Here is a 26,487-nt window from a genome sequence, read left to right as displayed (position 1 = left end):
TTAGTGCATTAGGAAACAAGCCCAAATATAAGCAACTACACTATTTAGAAAAGCCCCCCAAAAAAAACTCAACCACCAATATTTACAGGTAAAAGCCGCTTATAATAAGCACACTTGGCAACACAAACACTTCTTTCCTAGCTGGAAATGCCAGCTATGTATTATGCTAGATGTTAGATTTTTAGCACCCAACATTTGATCTACACGTGTACATTCTACATTGACATTTGCAGTTACATAAAATATTCACAAAATACATTTTTAATGTCAAAGAATACATTCTTGTGCAAATGTCAACCTACACATTATCATTGTGACAGATTATAGGTTAAAAAAATTGAGTGCTCAAATAATTTACAAGCTCTTGAATTTGCAATATCTCCTGTAGATACCTTCTGTACATAACCCTTGTAGGAGTGAGGCTAGAGGGAAGCTGCCATAATGCTCTAATGTGGACTCGCCTCCCTCACAATTCTTACTTTATCTCAGAGCTTTGTTTTCACTATATTGCACCTTTATAGCTAAATTCTGTGGTAATTTAGTTTGTCACAATTGCCAAATTGCTTAGTCTACAGTTAAGTGGAATTTTGAACACGATGTCCTAGTAGTATGCTTACAATAAAGAGAATAAAATAAGTTGCAAATAAAATCACCATTTATTGAAATATTACAAGAAAAAACTTTCAAATATTACATTAATTTCATTGCATTAACATCTTGAACCAAATTTAAGAACCCAGGGGGCACTCGCTAAAATATATGTGGAGGTCCTTGTTTGAGAACAACTGGTCTAAATAAGCATTTACTCTTCAGAATAATAATAATAATCCCTTTCATTTTCAGATCGGATCATGTTCAGATCGACTGGGGGTCGCTACGCCCGTGGAACGGAGCTTTCGGCTGGGGGTCGCTGCGCCAGTGGAACGGAGCAGTTCAAGTTCCTTTAAAAACAAAGAGTGGGTTATAAACCTGATGTATCAATGACATTTACATTTGATGACAATAAATGAGTGACGTTCGTTACCTCCTGAAGTCTGGTGTTCTCCTTTTTCAGTTTCACCATATATTCAATTTTCTGCTTGTGGTTCTTGTGGCCCACAAGCTTGCCGTTCTCCTCTGTTAGGTGGTCAACCTGCTTGCGGAGAACTTCAACTTCCTGCCAGGAGATCAAGATATCAGTTCATTAAACATCACACATACAGGTACAGTTGAGTCAGTAACTAGAGGTCATGCCTTCAAGAACACACACACACACACACACACGGGGGGGACATTAGCCAAAATAGCAAATCTACAATCTCAGAACGTTACAACACATTGTGAACTGAACTTTTGTCTTACAATGGTGTCTCACCAAAAATAGCTGATCTACAAGCTCACAATGATGCATTGCAAAAACTGTAGATCAGCTATTTGGGATTTTTGTTGAAAAGACAAATATTCTGGGGCAAAATGGGTTACTGTTCTTCAACTCAAATCTATGCAGTAACTCATGTTCACAATCACATCACTCCAAACTGATGATCTTTAGGACTGAAATAACATAGCCTGGGTTCCAGCCCGACTCAACTCCACCCCCTGGTGGTAAGAGGATGGCAACGCCAGGCAAGAAATAACACACCATTTAAACTGACAATATTCTCACCTGAAGCACTTTGTCATGGTCTTGAACTTTCAGGCTCAGGTCTCTGAGCTCCAGGCAGCGGTTCCTAAGCTCATTGGTCAGCTCCTGAACACAAGTCTGAGACTGGGCCAGCATCGTCGCCTGGGCCTGCATACTAACACCAAGGCAACAATAAAAACAAAACCATGTCATGACTTCAAATCAATATTTCAAAGTTTTGCCTCTATTACAATAATGAATTAAAAAAAAAAGATTAAGTTGGTTATTGGTTCCAAATATTGGTTTTGATATATTTTCAAATAAGTGCCCAACCCTTGCCTGTCAAAATATCACAGACTACACTATGGTAGTAAACAACTTTCAATAAAGGGAAATAAAATAATCCATTTACCCATTTTGAACTTCAGCAAACCTTTGCTTTATTTGAGCCTGTTCATAAAAAGAATGGGGCATGCAGTGAGTGCAGAATTCACAAAAAATATTTTATCAATGGAGAAAATAATGTAATGAGTAGACAAACCTTCTCAGTCCTCTCCTCCTGTAGCTCTCTAAGCATGGACTGCTTAATGGCCTCATTAAAGATGTCACTGCCGACCAAAAGATCATACAGTAACCACCATCAGCTTCATTCACCACAAAGTCATCATGGCATCATGACTCTATTTGAAGGGACTTACCCGTTGGTCCTTCCTGGCTGGTTTTGCTTGGTGTTGTCTTCCATGAACTTGTCCAGGAGTCCCTGAATCTCCAAGCGCACAATTTCTTTCTCACTGAGCTGGGTCTGAGAAGCCAAAACAGAAATGATTGATTTCAACCTAGTGTCCCTGTTTTGGGCATGTATGGTGAAAATGTTCAAAACATTTCATAAATAGCAAAAATAAAAGAATGTACAAAGGAAATTAGATTTCAATACAGACAACTGAACTACGGTAAATACTACTTTTTTGCTTAAAGTGACTTGAGAAAGAAATTGGTTTGTCATGTGGTGTACTTCAAACAAAGTACTGTACATACCTTGAGCCTATTGATCTCATCATTCTTAGCAGTCCTCTCAGCATTCAGCTCTGCCAGAAGAATCTCCATAGACATCATGGAGGAACGTTGACTCTCCAACTCCCTCTCCTGGCTCTCCAGCACCTGTGTGAAGCTTGTGTTGAAGCCTCTCGGGGTGCATGGCGTCTTGAGAAATCGGGAGATGGACAGCATTAGCCAGAGAGTAATAATACAGCAAATGTATTGGACAAGTATTGGACAAGTTTGTTTACCCGAGGTACTGATGTAGGTGTGGATGAAGGCTCCAGCACAGTAGCAGAACTGCCATTTCGGATAGTTCTTTCAATGGCTTCCTCTTGTTGCTTGAGCTACAAAAATAAAAAGTAAACTTTAAATTATTTATGTATTATTTTGTGGTTGACACTGTCTGGTCAGCTACCAGCACATCCAAACTAAATTATCATTAATTAACACAGCACTACTGAAAGCATATTTCCTTTATATTGTCTTCATCTCTCAAAGCATGTGTGACATTGTGGAAAATGTACCTTTTGCAGTAGATTCTTGATCGTGGTGTCCTTCTGGGCGGCTTGGTCTTGAGAAGCTTGGAGGAGGCTGCCCTGCTCATCTAAGACCTTGGTGAGTCTCTCCACATCGCCAGTAGCGTATAACAAATCCTCCTGCAACACCTCAAGCTAAGAGCAACCACAAATGTTATGTCAGCTTTAATGCTTTATCTAATTTGCATGTTCAAAATAATCAAATCAGGCAATATCAATCACTGGTATGGATTTAAATGGTCACTGTCGATTACAGCCAAGAAATTAATTCAGGCTAATTCAAACACAATCACAAAGCAAATGACCCATGCAAGAGTCAAGACAGAAGCTGTACATTTTCATTGAGAAGGTGATCTGTGATTAATTTAGACCATACAATAACAGTGAGCTAATGAAATACTAAATAATGGAAGTGTATCATTAAGTGCTCGCTGTGCCCAAACAGACACACACTGTGTGACTGTTGGCCCACCAATTAAAAACATGACATTTTCATTTTGTAATATGAAGCATCCACATTTTGTGAAGTTACTGTATACATAGCATAAATTAACATGATAAAATCACTAAACACTAAACAGTGATGACAGTATTGTTGATTAAATTCAATTAATCTTTATACCCTTAAAGCATACCTCTATTTGATTGGATGCCACTTTCCTGTCTGCAGCTTCATGTAGGCTTTCTACATCTGCCTGCAGCATGGTGTAGCTCCCTTTGATCTCATCCCTTTCCAAGCAGGCAGCAGTGTACTTAGCCTGGTAAAACAAACAACCCCATATATTGTCACAAAAATATCTACATAATCAATGGAAAGGAGGAGGAAATGACGTCTCGGGGGATAAACAAGACTAATCCAAGTGTGAAACAGGAGAAAGTGAACGTACTGTTATTTCGCTGATGTCTCCTGACAGAAGAGCAAGGTTCTGGTCCTTATGGTTCAGCTCACTACGGAGGTCTCTGGTTTGGTTGATCAGATCCAATGCGACATTCTGGAAAACAACACAACCTAGGGGTTATTCTTGAGTGACAACCTCCTCGTAGAGCTCAAGTTAAGTCAGATTTACAGTTCGTCTCCCATCAGTATAAACAGAAAGAATTAAATAAACTGTACACAGAGACTTACCTTGTCTTGATCAATCGTCTGCTGTAATCTGTTTATAATTTCATTGGCAGCTACCAGATTTTGCTCAGTGTTTGCTAGGATGGAGGCCTAAAAAAAAAAAAAAAAAAGAAAAAAAAAAAAAAAAAAAAAAAAAAAAAGGGGGAAATTGATTACTTAGGTGCCAAGTGTGTAAAACTATGTATTGTGTAAAACGTTAAAGCTTCTATACTCTGATAGCAATCATTGCAATAAAGTGTTGTTCAGTAACATGATCTCCCCAGTCTCTCCATACTTTAACAAGTTAGTAAGACGCCCTAAAGGCGAGAAGCGACCGTAGGTCGCGCAGAAACAACAGACTTTTAGAATTTGGCACGGTTAACACATTTACTGTTCATTTATTTATCTCCCTCTGCCAGCATTTTTACAGTTTTGGGACCCATTCTGACTGCAGTGGACAGAGTCCACACAGAGTCCTTGATTTGATGGAATTGGTATCCCGAACTGACAATGTGTTTTCCGTTTCCTAAAAGAGCTGGAGAGCCTTTTGTAATGATGAAGGCTGCAGATTCAGTGTTTCTTGAGAAGCTTTTAAAAAGGCTCAACACAAACATTACAATTCTGAGGAATAACAGTTACTGTAAAACAGGTCTAAGGTAAACTCTACTGGAAACTTGGACTGCATTATCAATATGATATCATTTGACCATGCAAATAATCAGTGATCAGATATCGGTCCAAATTTCAATATTGGTTATCTGAACAAACACTATAGCAATTATTATTGGTATACTGTAGAGCTATTTAACACTTATTTATGGAAGAAACATAATTTAAGTAGCTTTAAAACAACTTTATTAAAAATATATCCATACAGTGCTGATGTGTATTTTAGACATAATAAATGACATGCACAACTGACCTGCTGTTGACTCTGCGTTGTTAGATCAGACACTTGTTTTCTTAGTAGCTTGTTCTGCTCCATTGTCTCAATAAGTTCTCTAAGGACAAACACACATTTAGCAGACCTTCTATATCAAAATTTATCATATGAATCATTTGAAAAAGCTGCCATTAGCAACTCATACCGTAATTGGATTAAATACAGGGTGGGGGTTATTGTGCAAAAACTCACTTGGATGACTGGGATGTTAGGTTGCTTGTATGCTCCCTTTCAGCCTGGAGGGAATTTCTCAGCTCCTACAATTCATACACATTTATTTTATTTAGAATTTAATACTAATAATTTAGCCCATAAAACCACCAAAGATTAATCTACACAATTAATTTAGCCCATAAAAATCGCCAAAAATTGTATACAAAACAACAAACTGTATACTATTCATGTTTAATTTGACTCATTTTCGGTTAATCAATTAACCACTCTATTTCAGTGATCATGTAGTTAACTGAACTCAACGTTTTACCTCTAAAATATACACAACCAAAGTCAGGGGGGATATAAAGACAGCAACACATCACTAACCGTAATAAGTGCCTGCTGAGAAGCAAGCTCCTGCTGTCCCTGTTCCAGCTGCTGTCTGGCCTCATCTGCCTCGAACTTGGCCTCAGCATTCAGCTGGTCAAAAGAGTCTTGCAGGGTTCTGTGCTCCTCTAGAAGCTGCTCCCACTCCAACCTGGGGTTAACACAAGAAAATGGCTTGACATGATACAACTTCACCTGGACTACGATACGGATGGCTGAGTGAGGATGAAAACAATTGAGAAAGAGCAGAGTACAAACTGACAAAGTAAATTGGTTGAATTCATGGTACAGTATTAACATGGTGACAGCATGTTTCAGTAAGCTACATTTAAGACATTGGAATAACTGATAGAATGTCACCAGTAACAGTAGGTGGTAGAGGGTGCATGTGTGCATAATCCGGATTGTATGCTGCAACAATGTGCTGCCAGATTGAATGCAAAACCCAATAAGGAGGTTTTAAAACTTGACTTACTGGACTGTGTCAAGTCGGAGCTTTGTGCTGATCAGACTGTTAGAGAGCTGGGACACCTCCTTCTCATGGTCACTCAGACATCCACTTAGCTCCATCTTAGCAACAGCTAGCTCTTTATCAGAGGATTGCAGAACCAGCTGAAGGTCACGGATCTCAATCCTCAGAACTGAGAAGATGCAGAGCACGCAAGTGTCAGTACCCGAGTGATGAGGAGGCTAGACAGTCTCCAGGTACTAACATGAACACAGCCTTCAGATTAGCAGACAGTAATACTATGCAGGACTGAACAATATACCGCATAGACTTCTCCTATATGATATCTATGCTATTCTACTCACTGATGGTTGAGCAATTCTGGTTTTGATATGGTAGCCTGATTTTAATAAAGAAATAAGGACGTTTACAGAATATGTCACAATAATCAAAATAAATATCAGATGATATAACACGTTTAAATAATTTGTCAAGGCAATCTCCCCACCTTCTGCTGTCTGCTGATCAGAATGTAAAGTATTTTCCAGCTGGTTTATGCTCTCCTGCAGACTGAGCTTCTCCGCATTCCTGCTTTCTCGCTCAGTTGAAAGTAGCTACATTAGATGCAAAGAGAAACAGGATAGAAAAGCATTCAATCAAATTACAACACACAATTTACCTGTTACACATGTAGATACATGGTGATGTCACAACAGGTCAGCAGCTATAGACATTGAGGCGTTACAGACAAGCTGTGATGGTTTTCATAGTTAACTGCAACCTACAGTCTCAATAATATATCATGTGCTGAGTTACAACGTTCTCACTAAGATACATTATTCTTTCCTTCAATTTGTCACCCGTCATAAACATTTTCGTACCGTACTGTATGTGCATTAGTAAACAATGAGGAAGCATTTCACCTCATCCTTGCGGTCAGCCTCCTGTGACATCATGGCAACTTGCTCCTCAAGCTTTGCCATCTCCTGCGACAGCTTCCTGTTCTTCAGCTGCTCCTCCTCCAACTGACACTGCACACGAGTGGCTTGCTCCTTGACATGGTAGAGAGATTGTCACACAAGGTTAATAGAGAGTGTGGATGAGTGAAGGTCCCTAGTAATTACCCAGCCCACAGACAGTGATGCATGGCAGGATGCCACCTGTGGCATCAAAGTGTATACATTATGACTTTCTATGAAGCAAACGTTTATAATGCATCTTTGCATTATAAAACTCACATTCTGGGTGAGTGGGTCCCTGGCTATAACTGGACGATGGCACCACCCCACACTAATGTTTCTAAGGTCATAACCCAAATCTAACATAGAAATGTCATAATGTTGCTCATACATCTGAATTTATGAGAGTAAAACAAACAAGGTGAAGGATAGCAAGAGACACTGGTGCAGGCATGCAGGGTTTGCATGACCATTTTAATTTTACCTGCAGTTGTTGAAGTTCCTCAGTAAGGGCTTCACAGACCATCTCGGAGTCTGCCATATCTGGAAGCGGTTCACTCCGAATATCATCCACGTCTTCCTCCCTGCCGTTCAAGTGTTCTGGACTGAATAGAGGTGGCACTCGTTGGCTACCATTACCCCTGGTTGGCGTGGTAAGAATCTGTGACACAAAGAGATGGAATATTTTCAAAAACAGTGTGTGTGCTTCCTGTGCATACATTTCAAAATCATAGATTGTGAAACGACCACCACTCAGCGCTCATCTGCCTTTTGATTTAGGTGAGGTGCTGGAGCCGAAATGGAGCAAGATGGAGCACACTCATCATAAAATCATGAATAGAAAAGCTTGACAAACTGGCACTAAGGAAAACAAACTTCCATTGTGTCGCCTTATACTGTAGGTTACTCCATCCCTATGAGAATTGAAGTCTCTTGGTAGTTCAACAATCAACAGCAAATCACAAGTTTATCATTGGAAATACAGTAAAAATAAATAGAAGAACAAGTTCAAGGAGACCCGAGCAAGAGATTTCCACATCCTCTCACCTTTATAGTGTCAACATGGATTCTATTCAGCTGAGAAACCTCCTGCTTTTTGCAGGTATTTGTAGCTTCAAGAATGTTTTCCAAGTGCTTATTGGACTTGCTGAGGTATCTTTTTTCAGACTCCAACTCAGCCATTTGTTTCCTATAACAATGAACAATCAATAAATGCAGCGCAGGATTTAATTTCCATTTGAAATTATCAACTATTTAACACATTTAAAAGAAAGAAAAAAAAAGACAGCCACACTAATGCACTGATGCCTAGAGCCAAGATGTCTGCATTTGTAATTTAAATATAGGCAAACTAGGGCTGGTCAATAAAACAAACAGATATCCACACGACCAGCAAGAGAAAATGTTTAACAATACATGGCATCTTCAGTCTTCACGATTCACAAATATAGGAGTTTACAAATATAGACTCAACCGTCAGAAGCACACAGGAATAATGTAAGTGAATTTATTGTAAGAAAAAGGAAAAGCCTTCCTTACTTGGAGAGCTCCTTGTACTCCTCAAATTCTTTACTAATGGCAGTGAGTTCAGACTGTTTCTGCATTAGCTGAGCCTTCATCCTCTCCATAGAAATGGTTGAGATGTTCTCTGCAGTCCCTGGTGTCAAACAGGTTGGCTGGGCTGTAGAGAAACCTTAAATGAATCCCAGGGTCTGATTTGGCCATAGGCCATTAACGTATGTAAATCCCTTCTAATTAGATATTAATGTGCTCAAGTCTTTTAGACACCTGTGTTCTTGCACTGCGTTTAATTACTAGCATAAAGGTCATGTTGGGCCAATTTGATCCAAACTGACCAATTCCACAGCACAAACCTTTTAAGCCATTTAAAGATACATTGCTGTACTGACAAAAGGATGTGTCCCACACAAAAACCCATAAATAAGATACAATGAATCACAAGATTCATGGGAATGTACTGTAAATGGTGCATTTACAGTAAATGGTGCATTTACAGTATATAGTGCCTTCCTACAAAGCAATTCGCACACAGATGGAGGCAACAATGAAGGCACCAGCCTGCGCCTAGGGAGCAGTTAGAGGACACACTTGCAGCCAGGAGGAGAATGGGATCGGACCGGGAAACTTCTGATTCCCAAGCGGCCACTCTACCTCCTGCCCACTACTGTCCCTCCATCAGCACACATGTCTATAAGACTTGAGTAGAACTTAAATATTTTAGAGCAATTGATTATGTGTCAGTGTACTATATTATGCATAACAATCGTACTTACAGCCCATGGGTTTTTCGGTCTCTAGAACCCTCTGAAAGGCTTCTTCTAGTTCAGCAGCAAGCTGGTCTAAATCCTCCTCAGCGCTTCTCACAGACACCAGGGAGCGAAGTTGCCGAATCTCTTCCCTCAGACTATAATTCTCTGCTTGGTACCGTGTAATCTTCGGGTGATGCTCAACCTGAAGAAAAAACAAATGATTGATGATAATTGGGAAGTTTATTCCCCCAAATATCACACCAAACTATGTATGAAATAAGTATCACCTTAGGCAACTTGAACTTGTGCCTCTGGAATAAATAGATGACCATACCGATTGAAAATGTTCTAATTATACCTGATCTTCAAGTATCTTAATTTCCTCCTTGAGTTGGTCGACCAAAGCTCGACTCTCCTCTTCCGGGAGCGAGCCCTGCCCTTCCTTCAGTTTCTCCAAGCGAGAGATGTGGCCCTCGCGGAACTTGATGATCATGCGGCTGGAGTGGATGAACTTCTCCTTCTGTCTCCAGGCCTCCTCCAGTTGAGCCACCTTCTGCAACAGCACCTACAAAAGGGTACAATAAACATGTTCTCTTAACATCCTTACCACAAACCAACACCCGTGCAATCAGAAGAATTCTAATATTGGTTTGCATTTACAGTCTTCTCCTCGTCACGTTTCCTCCATAGTCGAACGGCTTCCATGAACTTCGCCTTGTACGCTATTTCAGGGTGGTCTAGAATGGATGCACCTGAGGAGAAAGATTGCCCTATACTTAATTTGATATAACATGCTGTACATTACAATAGCAATCCAGGGGGGAATTCAATCTAAAACAGAGTACAGGTACATGTGTTCAATAAAAAAAACAGACAGTATTGCTAAATGAATTTTACAGTCTTGCAAAAAAAAAGATGCAGATAATAGAGGCAAAACTTTCCAGGGTCATGAAAATAACACGTTAATTCAATTATTCAAAAAGGGTCAAAATGAGCATTGTTAAAGTACTCCTACCCATTGGGCTTTTGGGCCCTCCTGGTGCCACATCTCTGGGCCCTCCTGGTGCACCATCTCTGTTGTTGAACACACTGGCTGGCTGACAGGCGAGGGCCTGGGAAAGTTGCTCTTTCAGCTTTTTCACCTCAGCCTGCAACTGCCTCACATTTCCCTGTGTGTCTTCATTTATCATAGCCTGATAGAAAGAAGAATAATTCCACAAGCATGAGCAAATGGTGCACCTAACTAGCCATGCCTGGCTGGGTCGGTCAGATATGCTTCACTGTGTGCAGTTATTGTCAGATGACGGGTACCTTATTCTTTATCAGCTTTGCTCTCTGGGCAAACTGCAGAGTAGATAGTGTTTCTCCGAAACACTTTGAACCAGGATGTACATTGGCTATGATATATGTCTTTGCATTACCTCCAAGAGAGTCCTTTATAAAAACAAAAACAGAAAAGTATTTAGTGTACTCATCCTTATCACACCAACTACAGACACATCTGTCAACACATCACTGCTTGTTGTTAAAAAAATAATAATAATTAAAAAAAAAAGTGTTCACCTTTCCACTTCTACCTTTAAAGATGTAATATGCAAATTTGCATTGTACAGTCCAGTGAAAATGGCATCAATGGACAAAGTAATGTGAACTCCAATATAATATGTATATACACACAAACTACACTTTTTAAATAGCAGGATGATAATTAAAATATAACAATATTATGCGACAGGTAGGTAGGCTTACATGTACATTCAGAGCCTCAACACCAAAACTGAATTCATGTGAAAGCATTATTTTGAGGAAATAGCCACTAACCCTTAGCAAGAAAGTAAGTTTAGAATCCCTGTAGTTGATATGGCGGTTCTTCCCGTTGGAAACATCAACCAGTGCCATGATCACCTGACCAAGGCTCATAAGGGAGCGATTGATGTTGCTGGCCTCCTGAAAGGAGAGGAAAAAGAATAAGACTATGTCAAACTCAAAAACAACTGCAGAGCATAATTCAGGGTAGCCAAGTGTTGGGGGACAAAGCATCACCTTCAGTCTTGAACCGTCGGTGTGTGTGTCTTTCTGCCTCTCCGACCCTGCCAGATCCACCAGGTTCAGCTGAGAGGTTCGAATGTTCACCACCTCATTTATGGACTCCTTGGACACCACTGTCATGGTGAATACAGCATGGGATCTTGATGACTCGCGGTTCATGGATGTGGAAGCCACCCTTCGATTACGCCAGCCCATTGACAGTACCTAAGACAGAAATGTAGAGTAGTTACGGTACTTCAGTGCTACCAGTATGATTAGTTCAATGAATCATGGTATGAGTGATTTCCTACCTGATAAGCCTCCACAGCTGAGGTGACAACCCTTTCCACTGCACCGTCAACAAACACACCCTTCTTGATGTCCTCCCTAAGGAAAAGCATGGCTGAGGCGCTGTCCAGGAGGTCATAGATCTGCTCATTGTAAATCTCAATGAACGAACATTTGCAAAGAAATGTCTTTGTCTTCTCAGACTTTTGGTGGAGAGAAAAGAGGTAAAGCATTTTAGCTAAAAGAAAAACGTATACTTTGCCAGCTAATTATATTCATGTCATTGCATTAGAATAACGTCGACTACAGTATCATGGGGGACTTCTTTTCAAGGATTCTACCCACCTCGTTCATGAGAAAAAATAGATACTCAAAACTTCGAGGAATGACACCCCGCAGTTCATCGGTGAAGTTGTCAGAGTCAGATGGGCCTAGAGAGAGGGGGAAAAAACAGGGTTAATAAACTGATGCCATATTGAATACCAGTGGACCATTTTGATTGATTTTCAAGGAAACAAAATTGCACTAGTTTCTGTCTGTGCAGATGATTTGAAGAATCCAGAAAAAATATATTCCCTGGAGAAAAGATTTTTAAATGAAATTCTAATGTCCATGAGTTGTTACCCGTGTAATGATTATGACTTCAGTTTTAATGACTATGAATAATAAACATGTACAAAATCAAAACTGTGAACAGACAATGACATTAACAGCTGCTGTATAGTCCTTTAATGAATATCAAATCTCACCTACCTAGCATAGTGAACGTTTTCCCTGAGCCAGTTTGTCCACTGCAAAAGCAAAAGAAGAACCAGATTAAGACCGCCTAATCCTGTGCAGGGTTGTTGTATCCAAAAATGTACGCACCATCTACATTTCTTCTTTTTTTGCATGTAAGCAACATAAAAGACTCACTAGGCAAAGATTGTGCCGTTGTATCCATTCATGCAAGACTCCACGATGTTTTTTGCTACACAGGAAAACACAGAGTCCTGTTGGCAATGAGAAGTACATTAAGGTCTCATACGTTTCACTTTGTATTAGCCAAAAAAGTAACTGACATCACGGACAGAACGGCCCATACAAGGAGATATGCATGCGTGTCGTGTTTGCACCGCACATTTTTTTGTATAGTGCATTTCAATGCAATTCAAAGTGCTTTACATAATTAAGCGTTTGTATACAAAATACAACACAAAAAGGTAAAAAGAAAGTCTAGTCATTAGTTCTTATTAAATTATATTGTCATCTGATCAGACCAGTTATGGGTTATCATCAATACCCCTTTATTTCACATGGGTTTGTACTATGACACCTGCCAGGTTAGTGCCCCGTCAGTATATTGACAGACATTATGCAGAACCAACCTGGGATGTGTCCGTGTCAGCAACATGATCATAGGTGAAAGTGCGTGGCTCTGGTTTTGAGTGCAGGCGGATGGTGTTGTGTGAGGTAACCGTGAGACACTGGCTCTGAACTCCATCTGTGGTCAGCCCGGTGCCATGGGTTAGCGGTCGCACCCGCACAAACACTTTTATAGAATCACCGTCTCCACTGTATTAGCAGAAAATAAAACAATGTATAAGAAAATAAGATTCAAAAGTAAGAGATTGTGTAAAGTTGCCCATTCGCATGCAGCCAAGGCTCCAAGAAGAGTCCAAGAAGGTCTTTTAGGGTTTTTATTTCTCCCAAAGAGTCAATGCAGCTCTTGCAGCTCAATAAATATACTGGTCAAAAATACAAGAATAGAGCAGTCACAAATAAATACTTAGGCAAACTAATAAAACAATTCCCAAATGGTCACTGCAAGGCCCTGTATAGTAAGGGAAGGTTAGCCGAGTGCCGATCTGGGAACTAAATCTAAATCAATAGCTTTCTTCACAAATGTGTTCATAAAGGTGACTACTATCACCTCTGAACTTTCTCAATCACAACTCCCTTCAGAAACTTGGAGCCAATCAAAGTTGGGGGTATCGGGATACCTGGGCCTAGGATTAAAGGGGGAAAAATAAAAAATGGCCAATGTGACCGTATGAGGTGTGTAATTAGGGTATTTTGGGGCTGCTGAATCCATTCCAACTATTAGTTATCAGTAAAAATTACTCCTTGGCCATAAAATAGGCCACGAGACATACAATATTGGCAACAAAAAAAATGGTTGGAGTAGGGTTTGAATTCATGAAAACTATTCAAGATCAGGCGGGTAAGCGCACATCATGATGACACACAGGATAACATGATACAATCTGACAAGGAACACTCAAAAGGGTTTAAAACATAGGGACTAACAGGACACAAGTGAACTCGGATGACATGATTGGCTAAGCCTTAGCCAATTAGGCCTATTTTATGGCCAAGGAGTCATTTTAACTGAAAACTAATGGTTGGAATAGTTCCAGCAGCCCAAAAATACCCTAATTACACACCCCATATGCTCATATTGGCCTTTTTTTTTTTTTTATTGTATCCCCTTTAATCCCAGGCATCCCGATACCCCCAACTTTGATTGGCTCCCACAAAGTTTCTGAAGGGAGTTGTGATTGAGAAAGTTCAGAGGTGATAGTAGACATCTTTATGAACACATTGACATTTGTGAAGAAAGCTATTGGTTTTTGATTCAGTTCCCAGATTCGTCTAACACTTGGCTAACTTTACCTTACTAGTAGCTCTCCTTCAGGGATGTTTCTGTGTTTCTGCCCACCTCCAACTAACTTGTCTGTCCCAGCAGCCGGAGTGGATCATACCACAGGACACAGCCCAATTAGTAACAATACTTCCAAATACTTCCAAATTAACACACAGCTAAGAGTAACCTAAACATACTCAATGATGTGTTACAATTAAGCACTTGGGTGAACTTCAAATTAATGACCTTTAAAGTAAAAACACATAAGGCATAGTGACACCTGTGTAGTGTACATTTGAAACTCATGAATACACACTTCCTTGTAAACAGTATTATGGAAAAGAAATAGAGAAAATAGCCCATCTACGAGCCCATCGAGACAAATTGTAAGCTTGTACAGATGCTGCTACCCTATGGGCGATGTTTGATCTTTGATCATACAACTTCTGCTTTGAGACCTGCTTGTGAGGGATGCATAAAGCACATCAGTCAGTCAGTCAGTCAGTCAGTCATTCATTTGACTCATTGAAGCATTTCACTCATTAGCCACAGAGGTCCTTTGCTTACTTGTTACTGCAAAATCTCTCCAAATGTGGTTATGAAACATTATCAACATGCAAAGTTCGCAAACAGCGTACCTGTTACTGTTAGCAACCAGGGATGAGTCTGCAGCTCCTGTCAGAGAAAATGTAGACAGTCAGGGCAGTTAAGCATAGTGTACTGTGTCGCCAGGAGACTCTCCGAGAACACGCATTTAATTATACTGTTACCTTTCCAATTAGCAGCCATCATACGTCCCTCACTCACAGTCACTTCTACCTCAGAGAGACAAACAGGCAGTTGAGTTACCACATTATCGAGTGCGACTACTATTCAGTCCTTTTATAGCCTAATGTTGTTTACTTCCCCTCGAAATTGGCGGGCACGCACTGACAAGTTTCCGGTAGAATAGTCTTCTGGTGGCATTACCGCCACCCGCTGGTCAATGTTAAACCTCTACAATAATTCATATTTCTGTTGTTGCAATTCTAAAATATAATTATGGGGGAAACTGTGGTAGACAAGAGAAGTGTTCATTAAAAAAGCAAACAGCAACCATTATGTATACATTGTCAGACAGTGGAAAAGGGTTTCTTTACTTGAGTAAAATTACTGCAATGTAGAAAATCTAGAAATAAACATTTTGGAATTTAAAATGTACTTGAGTAGAAGTAGCCTAGAAAAGTATTGTCATCAAAATGTGCTTAAAGTAGGCCATAAGTAAAAGTACTCATTATGTAGGATGTCCCATTTCACAAGTTTTCAAATTCATAAAATGTATAAAAATCATTTGAAAATAGCAGATCTACAAGCTCACAAATCATGGCGATTCAACGCATTGTGAGCTTGTAGATCTGCTATTTTCAAATGGCTGAAATGTACAGAAGTGGTTAATGTATGTGTTGTAATCATAATAAAAATCTACAAAGTAGGCCTAACAAGTCAAAATTTTCAAATAATTGTAGTGATGGAGTAAAAGTATGAAAAAGATGTAGTGGAGTAGAAGTAAAAGTACTGAAAACTGGAAATACTCCCAGTAAAGTAAAATGAACTCAATACTAGGCCTACTTACTTTACACCACTGTTTATAAATCATCGGGCAGTCAATTGTAGGCCTATATTTTAGCCTTTGACACCAGGCATCACTCTAGCAGACACAGAAGTCAAATGTCTGCTATTTGCAGATGATAGAGTGTTACTGTCTCGGTCTCCCACCAAAGAAGGATTACAGCAGGACCTTGACCTCCTGCACAAAATCTCACATAATGTGGACCCTGACAGAAAATCTAGCCAAGACAAAAATCATGGTATTCCAAAAAAGACAAAACCACCTTAACCAACAATTCTTTCTAAATACCACAGCACTAGAACACACAAAAAACTATACATACCTTGGCTTAAACATTAGTAGCATAGGAAACTTCAACAAAGCTGCAAATGACCTGAGAGAAAAGGCGATATGGACTTTCTATGCCATCAAAACGAACGTTAAGGTAGATATCCCAATACATAGTTAAAGATACTAGACTCCGTTATAGAACCCATCTCCATGGCTGCGAGATCTGGGGTACCCTTGCCAACCAAGAATTTGAAAAATGGGACAAACACCAAACTGAGACTATGCACGCATAACTCTGCAAATCCACACCCAACAGAAAACAACAAACAATGCTTGCAGGGCAGAATTAGGACGATACCCACTCATTATAAAAGTAAAAAAGAGAGCACTTAAATTCTATAATAATAACCTAAAGAAAGCAATCCAGACACGCTCCATAGTATAGCCCTCAACCATAATGTAAACCTACAGGGACGCCACCTCAGTCAGCTGGCCCAGGGACTCTGTGTACAAACAGAAGCACAACTACCAAATGGAAAACACTTTGGACCAAACCAGATTATAAGAAAACTAAAAGAAAGCTACTTAACATACTGGAAAGAGACAACCCAAAACCAAAGCAAAATGGAATGCTATCTAGCACTAAAAAGTGAATAGGCCTATACATTAGCAGAATATCTGAGCACAGTAAACTACCCAAAACTTAAGAAAGCCTTGACTGTACAGACTCAGCGAACACAGCGAACACAGCCTTGCAATAGAGAAAGGCCACCACAGACAGACCCCGCTCCCAAGGGAAGATAGACTATGCACCCACTGCACAAAATGTGGTAGAAACAGAGCTACACTTTCTACACCTGCCTGAGACACATACTTCCCACAGATTACACACACCCGAAAGGGAGTTTGAAAACATGACCAATGATGAAAAACTCCCATACCCAGTACCCACTGGGAGAAATACAACAATGTGTGAACACAGCAGCAATATTTGTGAACTGTTGCAACAAAAGAAGGCTAGAGACTGGAACCACCCTATAAGGACTGCAAACCATGGATTGACATCTAGACCTACTGCACATACAGTATGAAACAGAGCTGCTACCTTTAAATGCATTTTGAGAAAAAAATAATGCTGCTATTCGTTCCAAAAGTTGTTCTCCTTTTTCAACTGTTTTTATTTTTATTTTTGGCACTTGCTTTGGCAATGTAAATGTATGTTTTCTCATGCCAATAAAGCTCCTCTGAATTGAATTGTATGAAAATCATGTGTGGTTAAATATAATAGTTTATAAGTTTCTGATTGTATCAGCTTGATACAGTGCAAATCAAACAGACACTGTATCAGTTTTAATGCCACCTAGCTCCAGAAGGTGGCATTATTGCAACACAAAGGATGCAAGCTGCCGTTAAACGACCCCAAAGAAGTCTTGTACTTTTACAGTAGCGGAGCAGCCATGAGCATCACACAATCACACATTTACTTTGTAATAGATTAAATGTATTTGTTATATTTGATGGCAAAAATATTGCATGATATTTATTAATATTATCCACGTTTAGCGAGCGTAGGCCTATTTAACGCGAATCAATAAACATAAAATAAGTTGCAGGGTCTATTTATTTTTGTATTGTTTGTTTTCTAATGGAAATTTGTTCGCAAAGTAAATACTCGTCTCGATATTGTGTTGTTATTTTCGTGCCAAAAACACTCAAGACTTGAGTCATATCCGCTCCAAACGCTATTCGCTTGCCTGGTGATGCGAGGTTACTATTCGCTATTTCACAAGGAAGTGCATTTTCATAACACTCGTGACTAAGATCTAACGATCTCATTGGTCTTCGTGACATTTAAACTTGTAACCGTTGTGCTGGAGGACGAGGGCATTTCAAACCAGCATTTTGACTTCGCTTGTTCTGTCATACTGCACTGTATCAGATCGCTTTGGTTGGAAGGACATACACATTTAATCAACCACTTCTAGTTTGAGGTAGGTGGTTTGAAATGCTGTTTCAATGTACGCGTTTTATCTCCTGCATGCTGAACATGTACATTTATACGTCGTTGTCGTATATATATCGCTCACTTTGCCACTGCTGTGCTTTTGGTGCAGGACGTTACGGCGCACCCAAAATAGCAGATCTTGATCCACAAGCTCAACAACGTCGGCTATTTTCGAATACATCTGGCGTTGGCCTTGCCGACGTCTAATGTTTTGTGCCAATTGCCACATATATATTGACATTAGACGAAGTAATGAAAGTTTCTAACGTAAACACAACTTTTTGTTTGTCAACGGTAGCCTCGGGACCTAGTCAATGGAGGAGAGGGGAGCGGAGAGATTAGCATGGCAGTCAGCCCATGATCCGATTGACAACAGTGGTTCTCAAAACCTTTTATTTTAAAGAACCCCCAAATTGACACTTATTATCCCGCGGACCCCCATTTGAAAAGGTGCCTCAAGTAAAGATTTTTACAGCTCTAATACATAGCAGGGATTCTCAAACATTTTAATGTCAATGACTCCCAGTTTGACATGCATTACGTGAACCCCCATTTAATGGAGTTACATACAGACCCATAAAGGTCCATTTGGTTCCTAACTATCATTTAGCTGGGGACCCCCTGGAATTTCCTCAAGGAATTAAGGCCTGGCCCTAACTGGCCCGGCCCTTGGCCCTATCTGGCCTTACTAATTAGCATACTTTTAACGCCCTACCCTGGCCGAAAATGTAACTCCCTAGTCCCTATATGGGCATTCCCAGATAATGCCCGAGGGCAACCACACTATGCAATCCCTCTTATGCCCATCTATGGACATATTGTATCATTCTCATGTGGTCTATGATGTCAGACGTCGAAGAACCAACAAGGTCTGCATTTTTTGGGGGTCCAAGTTGATCCCACGCTAAAGCGCCAGCGCTTGCCCAGCAGTCTGCTGTCACCCAGGCGGATGCGTGCACTCGCACATGTTTGAGGTTGCTTCTCGCCCTTAGGGCGTCTTAAGTTACTGGTATTTACACTAGGGGGAAATTCAGTGGAATTCAGCCATTGCATGATGCTCACATGGTCTCTGGTTTGTTATTTGGACCCTATTGTAATTGTATACTTTGTCCTCTGGGTTTAGTCAAAAGTTCAATGCATCCCATCCACTTAGTTTTCCATCTCCATTAAAACAGGATGACATCGGTTGTGAATGATGAGAACCAAGAGCCCTGTCCTGAATCGAAGCACTTCGATTCAGTCCTGGACAGCTTTGCCTTGGATCAGCCGACTGGGAGGCCCTCCATTCTACGACAGTCAGAGAACCTGCCAAGCAAGACTGTAGCAAAGGGAGTGAAGGTATATAATTGAGGACCTTTTTTTTTACCACCCTTTTTTTTAAACCTTAAAGATGTCACACTCCCTTTAGAAAGATGATTGCAGGCAACACATTCAGATTGAATTAAAAGATCTGGTTAATCAGTTATACAACACTGATCATAGTATTTACATGTATGTATGTCAATCCAGGTTTGTTTTCAGACTCCAAGAAGAGACCCAGTCACCAAAAGAATTGTATCTCCTTCAAAGACTGGCAAAATAACAACTGTGGAGGAATGCACGAAAGCCATGGAGTCCTTACAGGTCACTGAGCCCGTTGACAAGCCCAAAATTGGTAAAACATCAAATATGAATATCCTAGCATTTGCACCTCTTATTTAGCTTTCAGAACTGCTTGGCTAATGAAGTGCATCCTTGATTCACTTTGTCCACAGAGTTATCACCTAATCCTGATGATATCCCCATACAAAGCAAGGGTGGCTACAACTTTGATTTTGACAACTTGGATGCCATAAATCCATTTCAGGCGTCTATTAAAGTGCCCAACTCTCCAACCAGGCCTGCTCTCGAAGACATTCCTGGAACAAAAGTACCTCAATGTGGCGCACCAGAGACTGTGTCAGGGGAGATTGCTCAAACCGAAACGGTACTGGATGACACACTTCCCATCACCCCATCTATGGAAAACTCACTTGCTAATATGTCTACAGACGTACACTCCACAGATAGCAGTGTGGTAACAGTGTCGAAAGGAACGGCTGGCAAGGAACAAGATTCATCCTGCAACATAACTGATGAGGAAACACCTGCTGCCATGTCTTTCACTGTCATTCCAGAAGAAGCTACAGCCAATTCTTCTGTCGAAGATGCTCCTCTGCCACCTAAAGGCGCTTACAATTTGGATTTCGACTTGGAGTCAGTCAATCCTTTCATGACTGGATCAAAAATTCCGAATTCTCCTCAGGTGGAGAAGAAAGTGCCATGCAGTGACCCACCGGTTGAAGAGTCAGTGGAAAGCGTAGACATGCCTGCGAAGCTGGTGGCCACAGTGGTATCTGACACCCCTAAACTAGCAGAGGATGACTTCATGTCCCAACCCAATGGTGCTCCGCTTAAGGTTATAGAAAGCGTAAACAGCCTAGCTATACCAGAGAAGCCGGTAGCCACTGCAATATCTGACACCCCTAAATCAACGGAGGATGAATTCATGTCCCAGTCCCAACCCGATGGTGCCCCTCTTAAGGTTATGGAAAGCGCAAACGACGTAGCCATACCAGAGAAGCCGGTAGCCACTGCAGTATCTGACACCCCTAAACCAACGGAGGATGAATCTGTGTTCCAATCCACTGATGCTCCTCTTAACGAAGGTCCAGTGAAACTTGAGTTCAATTTTGACGATGGTTGTAATGTCAAGAGGAAGCCACCACCCAAAAGGTTTGGTAAAAAGCCACCTGGTCTGAAATCAACGGAGAAAAAGCCTGCACCTGAGAAGAAGGAACCCACTCCACCAAAAGAATCTCCAGTCAAGCCTGTGGCTGATGACAATATGGCTCCTATTCCAAAGTCTTCTTACTCATTTCAACTTGATCAATTTGATGACCCAAACTTCAATCCCTTTGGCACAAAAGCTAAAATGAACAATTCACTGACCTGTGGCGAGATGTCTATTCCTGTGGGCAAGTCACCAACTCCAGTCAACGAGATTCCCACTCCTATGGGGTATGTTTTAACTCTGTAAAAGGAAATCCAGTTCCTCTGACGAATGCACATTTTGAATCTCAAAATGCTATATTTTTACCCTGTTAACGCAGTATTCCATCTTACGTGTGTGTCTTTGCTCTGTAGTACTGGAGATGGGAAAGATGACATCCGAAAGATTGGTGGACCCAGTCCTGTTGCTGGGAAAGATGACATCCAAAAGATTGGTGGACCCACTCCTGTGGCCTTGAAAGAAGTAAAGAAGTTTTATTTTTTATCCCCTTGCACACTTCTGAACTCCAAAGATTGAACACCTTTCTAGAGGTCTTTTGGACAGTCAAAGCATTATAAGAAGTAGTGGATTGTATCTAAGTAAAACAAATCTCTATCAATGCTTGAGTATTTTTTGACAAATATTTTACTTTTGACCCTGCTACATTTCTAGGAAAGAAAGAAGTTAAGTACCTTATAAACCACCACTTAGCCCTATTTAATCTATAGTGAAATATTTAGATTTTATATCATACTAACTAGACCATGAGTATCCATACTTTTGACACAATTACTGGTGTTGAGTACCAATCCTTTATGCTTAATTTATTTTCTTTGTAGAATGTTACCAGTGATGAGAAGACAGAGACTGCCCCTGACTTGGTATTTCAGCCTGAGACTGAGCTACCTGTGCTTGGTGCTCCTGAATTCATTACACTGGGTCACCTTGATCAGAACGCACAGACTGGGCTGCCAGATCGCAGTGAGGAGTTTGTTCCTGGAACCATGTGTAAGTCTCATCTCTTTCTCTTCCGTACATTGAATATAAGCTACCTGAATCTTTCCTCTTTAATTTAACATTTGTCTAAATATCTGAGCATTACTTTTATTTTGTGTCTTTTCCCTAGTCATGGCAAATGACTTTGATGGTCAAATGGACTACCTGGAACAATGTGGGACTGGCAGTGTGAGTATTTCCCTCGTTAGTTTTTTCTTTTTCCTTTTTTCCTTCTCAATGTTACTACTTTTTAAATTTTTGTTTTGTAATCTTCTGTTAACAGTTCAAGGAATCTGCTCTAAGGAAGCAGTCCCTCTACCTTAAGTTTGACCCCCTGATGAAAGAGAGCCCAAAAAAGCCAGTGGGCCCTGGTACTCAGAATCCTATCCCTCGTCTAGCCCCCTTTGTTTCACGGTATGTTGCACCACCCTCACCCTCCAGATGTCCTAGCTCGACTGACATGTTAACTGGATATTTGTGTCTAATTTGTTCTATGCTGACTTGCTGAGCAACAAATGGTCTTTATTTTAAAGTCAGTCAAGTAAACTGTGATTTCTCTTCAGTTTGGAAGCTCCACAGATGGCTGATACAAAGGCTGCAAAATCAAAAGAGGATTTCAAGCTAGTTGATGTCGTAACAGCAGTAAGTAATCTCTGTCACATTTGCCATCTCTATACTGTATGTAAGAGCCTGCTTTTTCTGGACCTCCATCAGTAACTGGTGTTGCAGCAAAGCTGAATATGAGCCTCAGCCTATGTAATCTCTTATTTTTATTTAGACTGTGGATCCATTTGTCCAGAACTCGGAAATGCATGTATGCAGAGTCGCTCCTCTTCCCCAGCCGACAGATGCAGAGGATGCAATTGTTGAAATGTTGAAATACAGTCAGAAAGACATGGATAAAGCCATTGCTTTCGTTCAGACCGAGGTAAGTTCCGAGCTGTGTGGTTTTGGTGGATTTGATTCTCATTGCCTCTAACATTCAGACATGCACTAACTATACGGTATATTCATTCAACAGGCAAATGAAAAAGATAAGCAATGGAAAGCAAAATATGACAAGCTCTTTGAAGAATGCAAGGACAAGAAGTAAGCCATTTATTTGCTACTTTTATCAAAGTGTATTTGTCATTTTAAACGCATTTTCAATTTCTTGTGTCATTTTAAACACCTTTTCAATTTCTTGCACAGGAGAATCATTTCTGAACTCGAGACCTCAAGTGCAAAGATGCAATGTAAGTTATTGAAACCAAATTTGTATTTGATGGCAGGGTTCTGTGAACGTGTACAATCCTTATGAATGGTTGTCTATCCATCTTGTCTCATTCTATCAGCTGCTCAAGAGAAAGATCACCAGAAGACTGTAACAAGCCTCAGGGAGTCCTTGAGAGTGGCCGTGCAGGAGAAGGAACAAGCGCAAACGGAGCTGAGCAACTTGGAGAGGTCTTTCTCTGAAGTCTTAAAGAGACTGGACAAATATAAGGAGGTCATTGCCAGTTGCAGAAAGGTGAGTACTCCTCACAGCATGACTTGGAGGTCATGCTGAACATGTTTAATGAGAATAATTCTGAGAACATGTTGATCTGATGTAACACTACTTGCACTGGTCTTCCCTCCAGCCTGCGTAAACCTTATCGAATTGTGTTGTTTTACATACAGTAGCTTGAATCAATAAAACGAAAGGCTCTTGCACACCTACCTACAGCGACAGGTGCTGTCGAGGAAGGCCAAACAAGGGTCAGGTGAACCGAAACTGTGTGGAGGTTTTGCCTTTTCACATACAGTAGCCTGGCATTGGGAGAGCGAGCTCTTTTTTTTCTTTTCTTAACTTATATTTTTATTGAATTTGTTCCCATTTTAAAATACAGGACATACAGAGGTACTGTACAAAATCACAAAACGTACAACAAAGTACAGAGCTCTTAATGCACAGATTACTCGCACCATGGAGACTCAATATTTTTTAAGACAATTTGATTACCCCCCATTGATTCCGGATAGGGACCCAAATGCGTCTGAACTCAAGTCTCCATGGTGTGAGTAATCGATAGAGGAAAAGGTCATTTTGGGAGTGAACTGGTCATTATAAGGCTTGATCGATCCTTACATAGCCAGCCCAGGTTTGAATCCAATCCAAGGCTCTTTGCTCTCCATTAATACTATCAAAGAAAGGCTTGATGGTCTCAAAAGTACAAAAACTCTAAAACAAATGTTTTGACACTGAATTGTGTTTTGTTTTATCTGCCCAACTAGAATGAAGAAACTCTAAAAGCATGTGCTCAGGATGCCCTGGCCAGGATCCGAAAGGAGGAGCAGCGCTATCAGACACTGAAAACTCATGCTGAGGAGAAAATTGAGATGTAAGATTTCCTAGATCCTACTGTTTATAGTCTAGGCCCTGCCAAGACGCTGGTTTTGTAAACTTACTGCACTTGTGCTGTTTTCAGGGCAAATAAACAGATTTTCGAGGTGCGGTCAAAGTTCAAGGCTGAGATGGTGGGACTTCAAGCTCAGCTACGCTTGGAGCAAATGAAGGCCCAGTCTCTGGAAAAGAGCCTTGACCAGAAAGTAAGTGAACATTCTGAAGCCGAATACAAATGACCTGACGCTGTTGAAATGTATCTACTCTCGTCTGTTAATATTCTGAAGATATCCACTTATGTTTTCTGCCTTTTCTCACCGTTCTCTGTACCTCAGGGAAAAGAGTTTGAAGAGCTTAATAAGGTCTGTGACGAACTCATCTCCAATGTCCAGAGGAGCTGAAAACGGATCAACATTGTCCTGCAGCTGTTTATGTTCTGCTCTTATTGCTGGTCTGTTGTGATTAACTCATCTAAAATGACCAGAGGAGCTGCGAAGGGATCAACATAATGTCCTGCTGTTTGTTATGTTCTGCTCTTATTGCTGGTACGTTGTGATTAACTCGCCTAACTCACCTAAAATGACCAGAGGAGCTAAAATCGGCACTTTATTTTATTGTTGCCCTGTTTTATTGTCTTGTCCTTATTGATGTTTATTCTGCTCTTGTTTCATGTCATTAAAGTTAATACTGTTTTGTAGATTTAAAATGTATTTTCTTCCTGTAATAAAGCTGTTAAACATACTAATGTCGTTGTTCTGTAATAAAGAAGCATGGGAACATAAATTAGTCAGAGAGAATTAGCAGAATACCGTCAAATCTGGGAATAAATTCCTTACCAAACAATTAGCCCAATGAATGTTTTTCGTGCAAAAGAAAGTTAAAAACACCTAGTTTTCTTGTAAGTGAATGAGACCCAGAATTACCCTAGTTGTCAAAGATTTTCCTAGGGATGTTGAATTTCAATCTTTGTTAGATATGTTACTAGGCACCTTTACGAACACATCGGTGAAGCAATTGTTTGGTAAGGAATTTATTCCCAGGTTTTTATTAATATTCCCTGACTAAATGGCTTACAAACTAGTTGCCAAGCTGTGGTAAGAATTTAATTGGTTTGACCTTTGAAACCACATGGGGGCAGTGTTGATTTAAATGTTCACTGTTGGATTTATCATCTTCAAAGCATTTTACTAGTAATATGGCTGGTATACAAGTTTAACAGCAAAGTATAATACTGTTTAGGTTACATGAGTTCTTTTTACCAAATAGGTAGGAGAGCTATTAAATAATTTCCTCATCTGTCTGGAGCCAATGCTCATCTCTTCCTGCAATGCTTATAACAAAACAAGAGCTGGCTCAATACAATGCTAGCCTTCTTTTCGGAGCAATCACAGGGTCCTGTCACTTCATTCCCAGAGCGGGACAATGCACTTCCTAATGGTGAAAGGAAATCCTACCTAGATTGGAGCTGAATGAGGTGGTAGTGTGGAGCAGAGGAGGGGTTGCAGTGGGTTTATTCTTTCTTAAATGGGGAAGATGCTAGCCGTATGGTGTAGTCTTGCAGGGGCCATCACTCATCTAAAAACCAGAGTCCTCTGTGTCCACACACTATCTATTCAGTCATTCATGCCATCAGCTACTGTCTGAGCTGGCTGCCCTCTGTGTCACCCTCTGTAGACAAGTCAACCTCTCGCCATGTCACAGGCAGGGCAGAAAGCTGACCTGACTCTGCTGGGGCTTCCCAATGGTCCTTATCCATTAGTATGGGGCCATCTCATTCACAATGATTATGTTTCTTGATCAGCAGGTGGTAGTAGCAGCATTGCTACAATATATTTCTATCATCAAACCAAGTACATGCCCTCCTCCTTTTTTCTATTAAAGTTTTGGTTGTAGGCCAATGTTTTTGACAAAAAGCAAGACTTGACACCACACAGACATATACTTGCAAAAGGCCAAAAAGCTAGTGATTGTATAAAACGGGTATTATAAACAGGACCCATTGAAGATTCAGAATAATTCTTTAAAATTGTTAAAGTTTCAAGACGGCAACTGCAGCTATTTCAAGTCCTT

At 40.4% G+C, this 26,487-nt stretch overlaps 2 protein-coding genes across 2 annotated transcripts; one reads left to right on the top strand and one right to left on the bottom strand.

Annotated features, from left to right (window-relative positions):
- Positions 1-710: 710 nt before the first annotated feature.
- On the bottom strand, positions 711-15,267 carry kif15 (kinesin family member 15). The gene is made up of 35 exons (XM_080750563.1): positions 15,155-15,267; positions 15,023-15,059; positions 13,126-13,312; positions 12,674-12,750; positions 12,512-12,549; positions 12,104-12,189; positions 11,782-11,961; positions 11,486-11,695; positions 11,264-11,389; positions 10,754-10,876; positions 10,458-10,635; positions 10,103-10,194; positions 9,801-10,007; positions 9,467-9,644; positions 8,712-8,853; positions 8,220-8,361; positions 7,657-7,833; positions 7,137-7,265; positions 6,722-6,827; positions 6,241-6,406; positions 5,766-5,916; positions 5,415-5,479; positions 5,202-5,280; positions 4,304-4,390; positions 4,065-4,169; positions 3,813-3,935; positions 3,166-3,312; positions 2,890-2,985; positions 2,639-2,803; positions 2,302-2,405; positions 2,145-2,211; positions 2,016-2,053; positions 1,646-1,778; positions 1,025-1,156; positions 711-941 (listed from the first exon to the last, which is right to left on the bottom strand). The coding sequence occupies exons 1-35, from the start codon at positions 15,174-15,176 to the stop codon at positions 840-842; spliced, it is 4,197 nt and encodes a 1,398-aa protein (XP_080606689.1). The 5' UTR covers positions 15,177-15,267; the 3' UTR covers positions 711-839.
- Positions 15,268-18,163: 2,896 nt separating this feature from the next.
- tacc3 (transforming, acidic coiled-coil containing protein 3) lies at positions 18,164-25,052 on the top strand. Its single transcript, XM_080750914.1, has 16 exons — positions 18,164-18,254; positions 19,444-19,606; positions 19,778-19,922; positions 20,023-21,307; positions 21,434-21,542; positions 21,899-22,067; positions 22,186-22,244; positions 22,339-22,469; positions 22,619-22,697; positions 22,834-22,983; positions 23,077-23,144; positions 23,247-23,290; positions 23,390-23,562; positions 24,309-24,415; positions 24,503-24,623; positions 24,753-25,052. The coding sequence occupies exons 2-16, from the start codon at positions 19,445-19,447 to the stop codon at positions 24,816-24,818; spliced, it is 2,868 nt and encodes a 955-aa protein (XP_080607040.1). The 5' UTR covers positions 18,164-18,254; position 19,444; the 3' UTR covers positions 24,819-25,052.
- Positions 25,053-26,487: the final 1,435 nt, after the last annotated feature.

Source organism: Nannobrachium achirus, assembly GCF_963921795.1.
Source record: "Nannobrachium achirus genome assembly, chromosome: 20".
Taxonomy (NCBI): Eukaryota; Metazoa; Chordata; class Actinopteri; order Myctophiformes; family Myctophidae; genus Nannobrachium; species Nannobrachium achirus.
The sequence above is the reverse complement of the archived record's forward strand: the minus strand, read 5'-3'. Positions and strand labels throughout refer to the sequence as shown.